General features: G+C 26.9%; 2 protein-coding genes across 4 annotated transcripts in view; both read right to left on the bottom strand.

The window, feature by feature from the left end:
* Positions 1–17,460, bottom strand: part of LOC147816793 (ras-related protein Rab-34-like) — a 62,836-nt gene that overhangs the window by 42,166 nt on the left and 3,210 nt on the right. The window contains exons 2-4 of one of the 3 annotated variants that reach the window (XM_087151344.1): positions 4,928–5,033; positions 4,036–4,130; positions 2,683–2,748 (exon numbers count right to left, since the gene is read on the bottom strand). In XM_087151344.1, the coding sequence (XP_087007470.1) occupies positions 2,683–2,748; positions 4,036–4,097 (128 nt within the window). In that variant the 5' untranslated portion in view covers positions 4,098–4,130; positions 4,928–5,033. Of the gene's footprint in view, positions 1–440; positions 609–2,682; positions 2,749–4,035; positions 4,131–4,589; positions 4,886–4,927; positions 5,034–17,460 lie in introns of those variants that run through there. The other 2 variants (XM_087151341.1, XM_087151346.1) reach the window with 2 other exon arrangements.
* On the bottom strand, positions 6,383–7,033 carry LOC147816794 (uncharacterized). Its single transcript, XM_087157380.1, has one exon. The coding sequence runs from the start codon at positions 7,031–7,033 to the stop codon at positions 6,383–6,385; it is 651 nt and encodes a 216-aa protein (XP_087013506.1).

Raw genomic sequence — 17,460 nt, 5'->3', positions numbered from 1 at the left:
GAATTTTTATTTCAATAGTCTTTACATTTTAATTTATTAATATTCAGTAAGAGTTACTTAAGAAATTGTACACCTAGGTTAAAAATGGATGTTTCCTTTCATAGCAGCATGATTAATCGGAAGTAGCTCTATCTCTAATAATGAAATATTTTATTATTTACTTATTACTGTTAAACTCATATCAGTTGTGCCCAATAATTAATGAATTAGTCTTCATTGACATTTTATATTTTATAACATAAAATGTCTCCTCCGTTGACTATTACATCTCCTCCATGGACAAGGCAGAATTTAAAATATTTTAAATCTTGTAAAAAATAAAATAGAAAACTTGACCATTATTATAAGGATATATAACAAAAATAAATAAAGGCATTTATGTAATTTTTATCACTTTTTTAATTACTTTAATTTAAGAAATTTTTTTAGTCTATTTATACCTTTTCAGTGAGAATGACCCATAAATATTTTGCTCGGTTACACAAGTTCTTTGGAATCTAAAAATCGGTCTTCCAACAGGAATCTGCTCAGTACACAGTGCTAAAGGCATCGATGAAAGCTCACCTTATTCACTAGACTTGAATGTAATGGATTTTTCTATTAGACTCATTTTGGAGACCAGGGTAAGCACAGCGATGTTTGAAAACGGGTTAATACTAATATAATTACATAAAATTTTGTACACCTTACAATTAAAAAGGTTGATGATTATTATAAATGATTATAAATAACTATAAATATTTTTTACATAGAATTATTTTCGAGTAAACAAATTTTACAATTGTTTTTTAAAAAAATGTTACTTGAGAGATATGATAAATTGGGTGAAAAATACAGGTAATGCACCAAGAAACTCAAATTTTCAATAGCATTCCAGACTGAACTATCGAAATATTATTTTCCAGATTTTCCTAATCAGTAATTTAAAAAAAAAGGAATATATAATAAAAGAAAGCATGATATGATTTTATAACAAAAAACATGGTCTGCACTAGCTTGCATTCATAGGGTTTACCTATTTGAGTTCTTCGGAAAAAAGAATAGATCAAAAGTTATTCAACTGTGTTTGAAAGTATTTTAGAAAAGTTTTACTCTTGGATGAAAATGTTTTGAGATATTGCTATTTAAAGTTTCCAAACCATTTTTATTCATACACACTCAATAATGTAAAAAATAATGTGTGTTTCTTATTTATATTAGTTTTAACTTATACTTTTATGATGTTACAAATAAACAAAACTTTCCAATTATCTAAGAGAAAAAAACTCATTATTTTTGTAATTTAGAAATAAAAATATTTAAAAGTATAAAATAAAGAAATAATGGTAAAAATTTATGTATATAATAATAAGTAACTCAAAAAAAAAACAACTAAATGATGAATCTTTAGTTTAATCCTAAACCAAAATAACATTACTATCTTTGTTCTGTTATCTAAACGAGTACCAAAGCACATAAACCTTCTAACTCATAAACTAGTAACTGAAAGTGCAAGGAACAAATGTGGTCCCATTGCCTATTTTAAATCTCTAGCATTAGCAATAATTCAAAACAATTAATATATATAAAAGACTGTTTTTTTGGCATAATTTTTTTAATAATAAATTTTACTAAGAAGTATAAGGTTTTTAAATTAATTTAATTTTTCTTCAAGTCCTTAAAAATTAAATACAAAAGATGAAAAACATTAACAAAGGTAAACATCCTAACTCATAAACTAGCAACTGAAAGTGTGATGAACAAATGTGGACCCACTGCCTATTTTAAACCTCTAGCATTAGCGATTTGCATTCTGAAACCGAAAGTAACTACAGGGACTGCTCCTTTATAGTTTGGAAAGGAAAATCACAGCTGCTAAAAAAAAGCATCATCTTTGTAAAGATGACACTTTCAGCTTGATTTCAAACTGAGGAAGAGAGAACAAATGGGTTAAGCTGTTTCATTAAAATCACTCAATTATCACCATTATTTCTGAGCATTAGTTCTATGTCTATTTTAAATTTAGATATGAATTAAACAAAATTGATCACTCCAGATTATACAATATAGTGAGCTTAGTGCAAACACTTACTACTAATAATTATTATCTAAAAGATAAACAACTGAATAATTAAAGGTTAAACAATAAAAAGATTAAAAATTATTTAAGATAATAAACTCACAGTTGCAATATGTAAGGAACTCATAATATATAAAATTTTTCTGCTTCAAAATCTACCCTAATAGTTGCCTTGTAGTTTGTATCGAACGCTTGTAGACAAAACCTTAAAATGAATAAAAAAAATATGAATAAATCATGAGTAATAGTGAACACACTAATAAGCAATTGAACAATCTAAAAAAATTATTTTGTGCTATAGAAGTATTTTTAGAATTGTCTCTAAACAGGAACATCGATAGGTTAAATACTTTGGACACTTCACATTAATAACAGAAACATAAAAAAAAAAGAAAAACAGATATATAAAAGTAAAAGTTTTGACAAAAAAAGAAAGGAAAAAAAAATACAGGGATATATTAAAACTAATAAGCAATAGGTACATTAAAAAGAATTTTTTTTCTGCTTTCAATGCATTACTCTAAAAAGGATCATTAATAAGATCATTTTCTGATACTCTGCATTTATAACAGCAACATAAAAAAAGAAAAACATATATTAAAAGAAAGCATGACTTTAATTACCGCCGGACAAGACAAGTTTTCCCAACAGCAACATCTCCAACAACAATGACTTTTGTCAGCCTGAGCCTATAAAAATGCAAATATAGTTAATGTTTTTTGAAGACATAAATATTTATAATTGAAGTTACATTTAATATGCAAACTGGAAAAAAGTCACATTTTCCCTGACTATAATTATTTCAATTACAGTAGAGCCTTGATTATCACTAAAAAGTCTTCGATTTGAATACTTCTGTTAATCAAAATTGATTTTGAAGTGTTTTTTTTTCATGCATATTTATTTCTTTTCCTATTTAAATTTCAATGCCCTTTTATGGAATTAAAAATAAATGTTTTATTATTCGGTGATATTAAAAATAAGAATTGTTAAATACTCAAAAAAGATATATTTAATAAATTGTATTTCATTATAATTAAGAAGTTGTATGAACATTATAAATAAATGAAATGAACTTTGAATCAATGACATCAGCTAAGAATTCAAATTTAGATATTGCTACAATAAATATACAAACTTTACTTTCTAAAATATTTTGAAAAAGGTATTGTAACTTAAAAAAAAGATCTTGAGGGAAATTCCAAACCTGAAATACTGAGTTCTGGTGAAAAATAGGGCTCTGAGAATTTAATGCACCCTGGGACAATGTTAAATCAGTTAAAGAATGCTCCCTCGATAATATGATTATTTCAATTGGGTACTTGCACTGCAAGAAGATCTTTCATACCCACACATGTAACCATGATGTCAACTAATCTTTATCAGCAAAATGGCGTATTAAAGTTGAGCCAAGTTTCTCTACATAAGTTAGAATGTTAATTAACAATAAGTTAATTAAATACAGAGCGTACATCGAATCAGCTGAAATATAAAATTATTTTTCGTCCACTTCTTTTACTTAACTTAGATTTATAATATGGTTACGTGTTTTATTGTAACCGTGATATATTTTTTGTTTTTTTGTACCTGGCAACTTCTATCAATAATTAGTTTATGTTCCACATGGCTTCGGACCTGTCTCTGCTGTTAAGTCTCTGAGTAAATATATGGTGAAAGAATCAACAACCAATCAAGATTGAGATACCCACACTACGCCATTTGCAGGTATCCCTCTGTCTGATGTAACAAACTTACTTCAGACATTAGAGGTCTTACTTTATTTGAATTAATTCATAGTAAGCAAAAAATGATTAGTTCAGTATAAAGTAATATATATTTTAGAGTAGAACTTAAAAAACAAAACATGAATCAAATCTTCATAGAAAAGCCATAGGCAACTCTCTTACAATTATTCACTTAAAATTACTTTAATAAGAAATATACCATAAAAACGAGAGAGAGAGAAATAAACTTACATTTCACATTTTGAAACATTTATTTTATGGCAAGCACTGTGAATCCGGTTGGAAAAGTTCATTTCTCCATGTGGTGAACAATCATAATTGTATGGCTAAAAAGCAACAAGTAAAATTTTAAAACAATCAATAAATAACAATGACATGTTTTTGTGAATCAAGTCACAATTGACAACTAATATGAAAAGTTGCTGAAAATTATTTTATTATTAATTTTTTACTACATATAATACAGTGGTCTCTTGACTTATTATAAGAGAGGAAGCAAACATGACATTTTTGTCAAGCCTCTGCTTTTATAGAACTCTACACAGTTCTCAGCTAGTGACATCTATAAAATAATTCTTTTTTAATAATAATAAAATTTGGATTTTTAATTTATTTTTGTGAATGAAAATTTGAAATATTTGTTTTCTATTTCAATTAAAGGGATAGATCTAATAATCTAAGCCTAACTGCTGAAAGCAGTGGTCTCTACCCTAGATTCATAAAAATTGCAATATAAGATAGATCAAAATACTTTTATATGCTTATTTAAGTTAAAAAGTTCTCACTTCTAAAGATATATAAATAAATGATCTCCAAAGATTTCTAGTGATGGCCTCTTAATATGAGACTCCAACTATGCATTTTTTAAATAACAGCAGTTACAATTATGTTCATAGATTTCAATGGTAAGCTACATCAAAAAGTAATACTGTTATAGGTGTTCTCCTAAATTATGAAATGAAGGATTCAGGAATGAGTCCTCATTCAAGAATTCTTTAGGAAATTCATTCATCCATACTCATTCGAAAATTTCAACCATCTCTCTTCAAGAATATTGAAATTTTTTTAATCATTGTTTCATGCAGCATAAATTTCTATTAAATATGCCCACAATTTTGTTTACTCTAGGAAATTCTGTAATTGTTCTTTCTTCAACAGTTTTTCTTAAATGAACTTCATAGAAGGTATTCTGATCATTTTTGTATTTTCATCCATATGAAGATTTCAACCTATAATGAAAAATAAAATTTTTGATAACAATTTATTATTTAATAAAGATATTTAGTACATTCATTTCTTATTAGTCTTTACATCACATTAAATCAACCATTGGATAAAATGTTAGGTATTTGTGTTGCTTAGTTTTGGCTCATAGGTAGAGGAGAATGGAAGAAAATTACCAAGATTCACTCTTCACACCATTTCTTTCCAAGTTAAGTATTTCTGGAAATTTTCACAGCCAGCATTATAATTTTTAAATAATTAAAACTTGAAAACTATTTACCATAGAGAGGTAAATTTTTAATATAATTTGACAAAATATATAATAGCTTAATTATTAAAAAAAAAATTAAAATGTTAGGAACTTCTGAAGCTATAAGAGTGAACTAGAGGACAGAAAATATAGCTTTGAAGGTGTAATAGATTTTAAGATACAGCTTCTTAAAAAATATAAACATTAAAGAAATTTTTAAAAATGCATTACTTGAAAACAAATTGTGCAAAAAATCGAGGGTTTTCATGCCAGAAGCAGCTTTTTACAGGTGCAGATAATTGACATAAGCTTCTAATAATCTATGAACAAAAATTATACAACCACATTCATGGTTTGTTTCTAAGACACAACATAAATTTAAATAATAAAATAACACGTAACCTAAAAAAAATTAGAACTTATAAAGAGAGACTATAATTTGACTCTCATCATGTTATTTTTGTAAACAACAGTAAAACAGAAACAAAGTTTTGAAGAGACATTATTCAAAAAATACTCATTTAAAAATAAATATTAAGATGGAAGATGTGATACACAATTCCACTATCATTATAGTAGTTATTTTTTTTAAATGCACGTAAAACGTAAATAAAATTTAGAAAAGATATGCAAAAGATAAAATGAAAAATGTCACTGAACGATTGTGATTTTTTAAAAAATCGATTCTAAAACTAAATTATATATATAAAAAAAAACATGTACCATAAAAAATTAGAATAAAAACTTATCAAAGATGGCTACACTTTCTCTATTATAATAAATTTTGTAAACATATGTAAATTATGAAAGGGTGTATTTGAAGCGTAATGAATGGTTTGAAGAACAGAAACATTAAATAATTATAATTTACATTTATTTACAATTTATACATGACTAGTTTAGTTTACATGCGGCATCAAATATTTAAGATGCGAATAAGAAAAGATATAATAATAGAACAACAATCAAAAGCAATTCTAAAAAGTAGGAATTAAAGTTGTAGTTAAAACAAACTTAAAGTTATTAAATAATTATAAAAACAATTAATGCAGAATATGATGTGTGATGTCACGTCGCTTCATTACTCCCCTTCCAGTGAGAACCTCATTCGAACGAATCGAGAAATTTAGATGGAACTTTAATAGGTCTCCCAACACGTGATGTCTTGTTAAAAAAAGACTTCTTAGGCGGTTCGTCAGAAAATCTCACTCTTTTCTTCTTGATATTTGAAGCAGCAATTTTTGGAAGGACTGAAGGTGTGCCGACTGTAGGCATTGAACTGAAGGAAGAGGCGTTGTTCTTCAAGTCTGCAGACTGTTCTATGAAGCATGGTTTTAAACGATTAATAGAGATATTTCGAGATTTTTCCTTTATTGATAGTGTGTAGTAATCTTTGTTTCTGGAAAGTACTTTAAAAGGTCCTTCATATGGGGGTTGAAGTGGTGGACGAACGGCGTCAGTTCGTATGAATACATGAGAAGTAGTGTTAAGATCTTTCGTCACAAAAATGGGAGATTTTCCATGTCGTGAAGGTGGAGCAGGCCTAACTTGAGAGAAATATTTCCTTAGTTGACCAGCGAAAGTAGAAATGTCAGTAGATGCTTGTGTCTCATGAAGAAAATCACTAGGTAATCTTATATTTGAGCCATAAACCAATTCCGATGGAGTTGTTTGGAATTCTTCTCCGAAAGTGGAGCGTAGCCCCAATAGTACAGTAGGTAGAACTTTCGTCCACTGAGGATTATTATGGCACATGATGCTATTTTTCAGAGTTCGATGCCATCGCTCTATAAACCCATTGCAAGCAGGATTGTAAGATGTGGTTCGCCTTCGCTTGATTCCCAAGTTTGGTGAAAAGAGATGACTCGAACTGACTTCCTTGATCTGTAATTATTATTGACGGTGTTCCAAAGCGAGAAATCCAACCACTATAAATTGCTTCTGCAACGGTGTTAGCTTTAATATCAGGCACCGGTATGGCTTCTGGCCAGCGAGTAAACCAGTCTATTAGGGTTACACAATATCTTTGTCCTTCGGAAGTTATCAAAGGTCCAATTATGTCCAGATGAATTTCGTCAAATCTTTTTGAGGTTGATACATACTCCCCAACTGGTTTATGCACATGTCTCTGTATCTTGGATCTTTGACAAGATAGACAGTTTTTAGTGAATTCTTTGACATCTTTGTTCACTGAAGGCCATACAAACTTTTTTGTCACTAGATGTGCTGTAGCTCGAGCCCCTGGATGACATAGATTATGGATTGACGAAAATATTACTTTTCGAAATGCCTTTGTCACATAAGGTCGTGGTTTTCCTGTGGAAATGTCACAATATATTTCTTTATCGGTTCCAAAAACAGGTAATTTTTCAAACTTTAGATTAGTATTTGATTTTATGAGATTTTTGAGCTCTTCATCAGTTTCTTGCTCCTTGGCTAGTGCACTAAAATCAATCTTTTCCGGAAGGACAACTTCTTCAGCTCTTGATAGTACGTCAGCTATTTCATTATCTACACCAGAAATGTGCTGTATATCAGTTGTAAATTGGCTGATAAAATCTAGATGCCTCATTTGTCACGGTGATGCTTTATCACCTTTCTGCAGAAATGCGTAAATTAGAGGACGGTGGTCAGTGTAAATGGTAAAATTATGTCCTTCTAAGAAATACTTGAAATGCTTTACAGCAGAAAAGATCCGTCCGGGTCACCAGTGAAGCGTAATGAATGGTTTGAAGAACAGAAACATTAAATAATTATAATTTACATTTATTTACAATTTATACATGACTAGTTTAGTTTAAATGCGGCATCAAATATTTAAGATGCGAATAAGAAAAGATATAATAATAGAACAACAATAAAATGCAATTCTAAAAAGTAGGAATATAAGAACGAGGAAGAGTAGGAACGCTTCATATTAAGTACAAATTGTCGGCTAATGACTATGATTTTTAAAATAGTAAATTTATTAGCTAGGGGATATTATCATAACTACGGCAAGTTGGCGAAGAGTCGCCGAGGAAGGAAGATAACGTTTCTGGCGGAGGGAACCAGTTTTCCTCGGATCATGACGTTTACGCCTCTTCCTTCTCATTGGCTCAAATTCCCTGACTACTCCTTAGAACTTATCAGTTAAGATATATCAGTTATTAAGTAACCGGTTCCGATTTCTTGTTCTTAAATAACGTGTACAAAATATTAGTTCTTGAATAACGTACTCACGGTGTCAGTTCCTGAAAATAAAACACACGTTTTGCAAACGTCTAATCTAAAGTTATTAATCCTTTTATTCTTTTTTTAAAAAAAATCTGTTTGACTCAAAATTAATGAGATTACATTTGAATAATAATTTTAAAAAGTCTTATAATGCACCACAGTTTCTTTTCTTTGTTTCTGAAATATAATTCATATTTGATTTAAACATTTTATTCATTTTTCAATAGGATGAAGATTTAAATGAACTATGCATTTTTCAATACAAAATGCATTTAAGATGGATCTGAGGAAAACGTTTCTAAGAAAGCTTAGACATTTAAATGTTTTACTTTAACCTTATTTTTATTATTTTTTAATTAGGATGAAGATCTTATGGCAATTACCTTAAAAGTTTGCAATTTCAAATGTAACGAAATTTTATAAGGTATTTTTATTGCAATACATTACTTATTGCTTTTATCGCTAAATTCACCATTTCAGATGCGTAATTAGGACGAAAAGAATAGATTAAATTTTCTTATTCCAAATGCATACTAAGAATTCTTCACAATGAAATACGCTATGATTCAATGAATACGCTAAATTCAATGAATATTACGCTAATAATGAACTATGATAGATTTGAGAAATGAGTTAGGGAAGCACTTTATACATTCAAAAAAAAATTTGCCTCGCTTGTTTGCTTTTTCAGATATATGATATTTTATTAAATCGTTTTTCGTCAAATTAAACATTTAATCAGAAAAAGGTGATAATTTTCAATTGGAAATATATATAACAAATTATTCACAAAGGAATCGATACTTTTACGCAAATAATAAATTACAATAGATCTCAAGGAATAGACCTGAGAAAGCAATTAATACATTTAAAGTGCTTTACTTTAACCTTATTATTTTATTCATTTGTTTGCCGTTTCAAAAGTTATAAAAGTTTTTAGAAAATATTTATATATATTTCATTATCATACGCAGTAACTTTACTTTAACATTGTCTTATTCAAATGCAATTTCAAAAGTGATAAAGACAAGAACCAAGTCTTATTTCATAATTATACGACTAAAAAAGAGAGCAATTTCTTATAACATTACTAAATAAGATATTATATAATAGTATAAGAAAAAAAGGAATGGTAGATTCAAAATAAATAATAAGAAAATCTTCACAGAAAAATCAATATTTTTACATAAAAAATAATTAATTGGGGAATATCCTAATAAATGGATCCACAAAAGCAAATTATACATTTAAAATAATTTATCCTTAGAAGGCAACAGTGAACTATTTTGTTAATAAGAAATATATTTCAGATATTTTTGTATATAGTTTTAAAAACTTAAATAAATATGTATTATAAAATTAGTTACAGTGTCTTTACTTAAGTCAATACAGTGTTTCTTTGTTTCTTCAGTTTGATTATACCAACCTGCACTTTAGTATATATATATATAAAAGTAAAATATAATTTACATTTTAGGGCTCTAAGAGAACTTTTGCTGCTTTTATTTGTTCTTTAGCATTTATGCTATTTTTAACCTAATTGATTTGTTTTATCCATCATGATTGCTTGCATCTTAAAAAATATCTGTAGTTGATTTATAGAGAAAAGTACAATGTCAACTTTCATCATAATAAACAACACTTAAACTTGAAAGAAAGTTGTTCGCAAGTATAATACTAGTTTCCATTGCACGTATTTCAATTATAAATTTGGAGTTTAATTAAAAAAAAAACTATAACTTTAAACGCGATTAGAAGATTTTGTTAAAATTTAAATCAAATCAGTAAAAAAAATATTTCATTTATCTATTTAATTATTATTTTTTTTTTACTGAGAAATTGAAAATAAAAAACATTTCTGAGAGAACTCCAAACAAGTCAGTGCAATCAATGCATCAGAATATGACATCAGGTCAATGCTCTTCACAGTCTTAAAATTTTAAAATTAAATTCCAGCTTAGAGTTTAAGATTAGAACTAAAATTGAAAGATTTAATTAAAATTATTACTAAATATTGCAAAGAGAATTTTGTGTTTTTATATTTGTGTTACATAATCTTATAAAAGCACAAAACACATGATCTTATGAAAATTCTAACACATGATCTTATGAAAATTTGCAAAAAATTCCCCGAATCTTTTAATGAATATTTTCAATTCTGAAACTGTCGCAATATTTAAAATAAATAAATAAATAAAAATAAAAAAACGCATTGAGTTCTATGTTTCGTTTTAAATGTAACCAAGTCGCTAATATGGTAATTATCATTGTTCCTGACATATATAACAGAAATTATTACTATCTCAAATTTTTTTTTTCATTTTCATAAGATCATGTGTTAGAGGCGACGAGTATCATGCGTTACACCACGTCCCGTAAAAACGAATGAGCTTTCTTTCCAATAATGTTAAAAATCATATTTTAAACATCTCGTAACATTAAAGATTTTTTAACAAAATAAAATGAATTAGTATCCCACTTTTGTGAGACATATTCCAATAATCAAAAACTTCAAACAATAATATTTAATGACATATTAATCTTTTCTTTAAGAGACGAGTTTCATAAGAAACATTTCATTCACTTGTGTAACTTCTTTTAAATTCCTCTTGACCTTACATTTCTTTAAAGGAAATTTTAAGATGTTTTTTTTTCGTTAAAATAAATAAATAAATAAAATCTTCATAGTCAGCCGCTATTTTATAATAGAGAGGGGGGAGAAGCAGTTTTTTTTTCCCATTTTTAGACAATGACAAAGGAGAGAGGAAGGTAAGTTTATTTATTTTTATAAAGCATTTTTTATTTACAGATATTTGTTTATTATGATATTAAATATGTATTTAAGATTTCTATTCCCTGATGTATTTTTAACGTAACTTTTCCTTTTCTGCATTTTTAGAAATCTTATATTGGGTAAAATAATGTGTTAAAATGATTTTTCCATATTCGAAGCTATGAAGTTCAATGAGTTCGAATTTATCATTATTTTATTACATAGAAGCAAACTGAAAATTGCTTGAACAGTATCTGATGTATCAAAGGCTTTAGGATGGAAATTATGTCTGACGATTCGCATGCATGAAGGGCTGTTGCGCTCCTGAAGAAGAAGATTCGCATGCATTGCGTATCCACTGTAGCTTGTATTTTTAAAACAGCCCTTTTCAAAAATCAATATAATTTATTATTTTACACGTAATAAGCTTTCCAAAAAGAGTGGACAAAAAAATCTGAGAAAATTGTGCAGTACTTTCCCAAAAACCAGGCAAATTTTAATTCAAAAAGAGAAGTCCGAATATATTCATTAACAAAGATATCAATACAAGAATGAGTCTTTTTATTTAGTATTTATGGCTCAACATCTTTATCAATAACACTGTTAGAAATGTTTTGTTATTCGTCTCAAGCTATAAAGTCAAAAATCTGAGGGAATGTTTAGTAAGAAAAAAGAGTATGATTTTGCGTTTTAAATCGTGTATTAAATTATTTGCACCTGCAGTGATTAAATTGCATATCTTACATGTGCCTCTCAAAACACGGAAACTGCATCTTAGTACGAGTAATATTTTGTCCTACTAGTTTTTATTAATGAAATATATCTTTGCTGTTATAAACTTTTAATTAAAATGAACAATGATGTGTTAATAAACATTAAAAATGTATGGATAAGCTATCTTATTAAATATACAATATAGTAAGTAAAAATCCAATTTAATATGTATAAAAAAATTATTTAATTAATTGTGTATCAGGAAATTAAGCTTGTTTTTCTCTTGTTTTAATCTAGCCATACAGTGTTATTGTAAGTTCCAAAAATCACAATCATATGTGATGCCTTCAACTAGCAAGCAACATTATTTATAACAGAAGATTTTCGATTGCAATTGCTAAGAATACAAAAGAGGATCAATTTCTTTATTTAAGAGTTGTAAGAAAATGTAGCTGCACCACAACTAATTGCTAATTTTCTACAGAATTTTTTAACTTCTTAATTGAAATATTCTCGAGCAGCATGACAAATAAAAAATTTTGTTTTATTCCACTTACGAGTAGTGTCTTATTTTCCACCCCTATTCTTATTATCAGGGGTGATTGTGAGCCCAATTAAAAAGTCCTGAAAATTTCCTGAGAAAATCATTAATGACGCATTTCAAAAAATTAATATCTTTATAAATTTAAATCATTGATATTTTCACAACGTGAAAGTCTACATAAATTATATGCAGCATAATTTAAATTAATAATTATGTATTTAGTTTACTTTTATCTCTAATCACATTTATTATTTTACCAGAAAAAATATTTACGAATGAAAGAGATGCCAAGAATAAATTCTAGTTCTAATATTTTTAAATAAAATATACAATAGTTTTTATACATAAATGTGATCGATGATTTCTGTAAACTTCTGGACTGTGGATTTCCTGATCGCGGATAGCGAAACATCTGGAAACCCGGATTTTTTCCGGAGCACATTCATCTCTGTATTATTTTCAATTTAAAAATGGAAAGAGAGGGAGGGGGGTTTAATTTAAATAGTTTGTAAAGAGAGGCTTGAACTAAGCAAAGTATAATAAACAATAAGAGAAATTATGCTATGTTTACAAATAATTCGAATAGTCGAAAATAGTATTTTTTATTATTAAATAAAATGCAACTTGCAATTTATTTAAATCAGTAATTTTGACATGAAACTCAGGTTATATATCTTAATGATTACAATTTAGCTCATCTCATTTGTAATCTTATATAATAATTATAAATTTAATTTTTAACAATCTACATTGAACTTTTAGTAATCTATTATCAACCAACAACCATAAATTCCAAGGTCAGGGCTTTATTGCTAACATCCGCTGTAGCATTTTCGTCATGGTGCGGGGATTAGTGGATTAGGTTCCCAAGTACCATATGATTAATGGATGGGAGGCCTTCTTGTGTCTTCATTGATAAGATTTGGTTTCGAAATAGTCAAATACTATATAAATATAATACACCATTTCTTACAATATATTTAATAATTCCTTTAAAATGTCCATTATAAATGGCAAAATTTCCTATAATTTACATAGATTTAGCAAATTTTTTTTCTCCATAAATGCTTATAAAAAGTAATGCTTGCATTAAGCTTTCATTTTTATTTAAAAATTCTATCATAAATTTTTTATTTCAAATTTTCTTCATAACCACTTATCATCCCACTAAAAATTAAGCAAGCCTAATAATATTGCGATCCAGTTGCAGATAATAGATTCAGACTAAAGGCATTTGATTTATATGTAAGCATAAGTAACTTGAAATGTTAATATTAGACAGTTATGGGTGATTCTTTGGAAACATGACAATTGGAAAGAAAAAAAAAATTTCAAATTTAAAATCTTCAAAATAATCATTTTTTTTTTTTGTATATTTATTTAGTTACATTTATTAATATCTTACAGACCGCAGTGTAGTTTATTGAAATTTGTTTAAGGAAAAATATTTAATTGGTGTAATCAATTAAATCTTCAAATCGAGCAAAATTAGTTGCAAAAATTAAAAAAATAAAAAGCTTTTCTTAAAATTTATAAATACAAAAATCAAATAAGAGCTGGGTCGTAGAGAGAATTTGTAATCTGACTCAACTAAAAATAATAAACTAAATAACCTTTTCCTAACTTTTCAATAAATTCTGCATTCAAAATAATCATGTCTATAAATCGGAATTGTAAAAAAATTAGCCCAACTCCGATTATGAAAATGATTTAGACAAATGTTTATAATCATGAGGATAGAAATATTACTTTTATTAATCTTACTACAATCGTTTAAATTATTACTTATTACAAAATTAATTTATAATCTTTAAACGTTTTTGAGCCTATTTTTTTTTTTTTTTACTAAAATATTAAAAAAGTACACATAAAGCTATTGAGACTGAGGGACAATCTAGCTATTGATTTTCTGGAAACGGCAAAACGTTATGATTAAATGAAAATAAATAATATTAATTGCGAAAATATAAATCACCATTGAGATAAAAAAAAGGGGGGGGGGAGGGAACTTAAATAGAAAGAAAATTGTAAAGAGGAACGAAATGTTTCTGTTACTTTAATTATTCTTTGTAATTAATTCTATTTTCACCTTCAAGGCGATCTTTCAAAACTATTTCGTATTTTTACAAACTTTAATTCCTGATTTGGATTATTTTAAAATTAATATTGTCTATGGAGCTGTAATTATTTCTAAAAGCATAAATACATTACAAATAATAAAGTTAACGAATATCTTTTAGATTGATAGGTTCATATCATTGACGCATAATTAAACATATTTTTTTTTTTTTTGTAAAATTACTTACTTTTTAAATAATTACATCCTAATACACTTTTATAATTAAAAATGTATTTATAATTATGATTTTATGTCAATCCATGTTAACATTGCAACAATTTTTATAGCAAATAATACATATTTATAAATTACTTTATTGAATATTTAACAAATAAGATATCCTTCAGCTCATAAAATTCCTAAGTCAAATTTATTAAGCTAAGTTCTAAAGGTAAAAATTAAATTTAATGTATCATGGTTAGTTTCCTTCAATATTTATTAAAGAATCAGCTTGGGTTAAGACATTTATTTGTTATGCGTGATTGTGCATTAATATTTTTTACAAATGCATGTCTTGAATCTAAGATTAAATGAAAGTTTCAATAATCGGTCGGTGATTGGCTTTCTGAAAAATTTGGAGTCGAAAATTTCAACTACCAACTCTACAACTATGGTTCGAAAAATATGAAAAACTGTTTTAAAGATAAACTAAATATATAAAACGATTAATTGTAAAAAAATGTATTAAAAAATCCTACATGGGTTTTTTAATTTTATTTTTTGAAAAAGCATAAATTATTAATAGAATAAACTTTATATTGAGAAGAAAGAAGAGTTAAAATATTTAAAAAATATAATTGATAAAAAAATCGACTTTTTTATACTAAGAAATTTATTTGTAGTATACTCTATTAAGACGGTCAACTGTAATAGCATTTTTTCCCAATTTTTTTTATTATTAAAATCTTTCACACATTTATCTCTCATTTCCTTTATGTTAGTCAATAACTATTTTAAAGTTGCTTAAAGTTAAAAAATTAAAAAGTTGAAAAAAACGCATAAAATTTTATTTTACTTGCTGCAGGGTTCCCACGATCTGGAAAATTTTTCAAAGTGGTCGCAAATGTGAGATAAAACTAGATATTTTAAGCAATTAAAAAATATTTAATTTAAAGGAAATATATATTGGTGGAGAAAATAACTCAAGAATCGAATTTACGAATGAAAGATAAATTTAAGCATTTTTCAGTAGTCTTGAAAAATTTTAGCTATCACTCATTTATTTTTTCCAGTTTTTTTGTTTGTTTTTTAAAGGCGTTTTATTTTGTATGTTTCTGGCACAATTTTTTTTTCTTATGTCGAGGATGAGTTCAAGGTGCATAAATCCCCATGGCAGAAGTACCTTGAAATCTTGAATAATCTAATATCTGACATTGTAGGATAGTTTCATTTAATATAAAATTTAATAATAATCATTTAATAGAAAATTCTTAGTTGTATGGTGGAAATAATAATAATAAAAATAAGGTTGAAAAAATATAAATAATAGAAAAAATAATGATAAAAGAAATAAGAATAAAATATAATAAAACAAAGAGTTAGAAATAATAATAAAAGAAATAAGGCTTTTCATACCTTCAAAATTTGACGTAAATCAGGCACTTATGCACCAGTAATAAAGTCGGACATTCGTTGATCACGAAATATCCATGCATTTCACTCAATGAGACAGATATGAATAACTCTGTATCAATTTGCCCTTTACAACACTATTCTTAATATGCTTGCAATAAATTTTACTTACAAAGTTTTTTTTTTTCTTCAAAAACCGTACTTTAAATTACTTTCAGATAGAAAAATTTAAATAAGAGAAGTTATTTCAAAAAATATAACACAATGAAAAACTTTTAAAAAAATACCATAAAGCTTCAAATTTAAACTACTGAGTTCCACACAGAATTTTCTCCACCTTCATCAAAAGAATTCGAAATTTCACATTTTTTATTAGATTTTACAATAATTACAAAGCATTTTATGTAACATAAATGCGAGTGAGTACAATGTGGAATATTTTTAACTAAAGAAAATTTTGCAGATACTAGACTTAATAGTTTTTTTTTCTAGACTTAATAGTCTTTATAGACTTAATAATTTTTTTTCATGTTTTTTCGTTTTAAACATTTTCATATTTGGTTCTTTCAGCAGTCAACTTATACACCTGACATACCAAAAATTACAAGCGCGCAATCAAAAATATAGCGGGTCGACTTATATACCGGTATATACAATATACAGAATTTTATATTTTTACAATTGGGTAAATTATGTTATAAATCTTCATTGTAGTCATTAAACTTATGGTTATAAAAATAACACTTGCTAAGATTAATTTAAATCATAAATGTATAGTTTAATATCGTAAAAACAGAAGTTTCGAAATAGGCTATCTTTCAGTGCGTGTAGATACGTTGATCGAAAAATGACGTTAATAAAGTGTGACAAAATAAAAATAATAAAGATTACAAGTGAAGCAGGATGTAATGAAAACTATTTAAATATTTTTATCTAAGAAAATCAACTTCTGGAGTCGACTTGCTAAGAAAAGAATTATTTACTGATTTGAAAACAATAAAAAATACGGTATTTTGATCTGTCCCGCAAATAACCAAACAATTTGTCGATTCGGGAAAATCTATTCAGCTTCAGTATTTTTCATTTTGGAAAAACAAAGAGTTTTGGAATTATTGACTACATCTGAAGTTTAAGCACATCATAAATAAATGCTAATAATTAGGCTAATATTATGATAATAATTAAATGCTAATAATACGTAGCGGGTCCTAAAATTTGGCTGGGTCCAGTTATTCAAAACTAAG

This window comes from Parasteatoda tepidariorum, chromosome 1, assembly GCF_982258835.1.
Source record: "Parasteatoda tepidariorum strain Cologne lab strain chromosome 1, Ptep-v5.0, whole genome shotgun sequence".
Taxonomy (NCBI): Eukaryota; Metazoa; Arthropoda; class Arachnida; order Araneae; family Theridiidae; genus Parasteatoda; species Parasteatoda tepidariorum.
The sequence above is the reverse complement of the archived record's forward strand: the minus strand, read 5'-3'. Positions and strand labels throughout refer to the sequence as shown.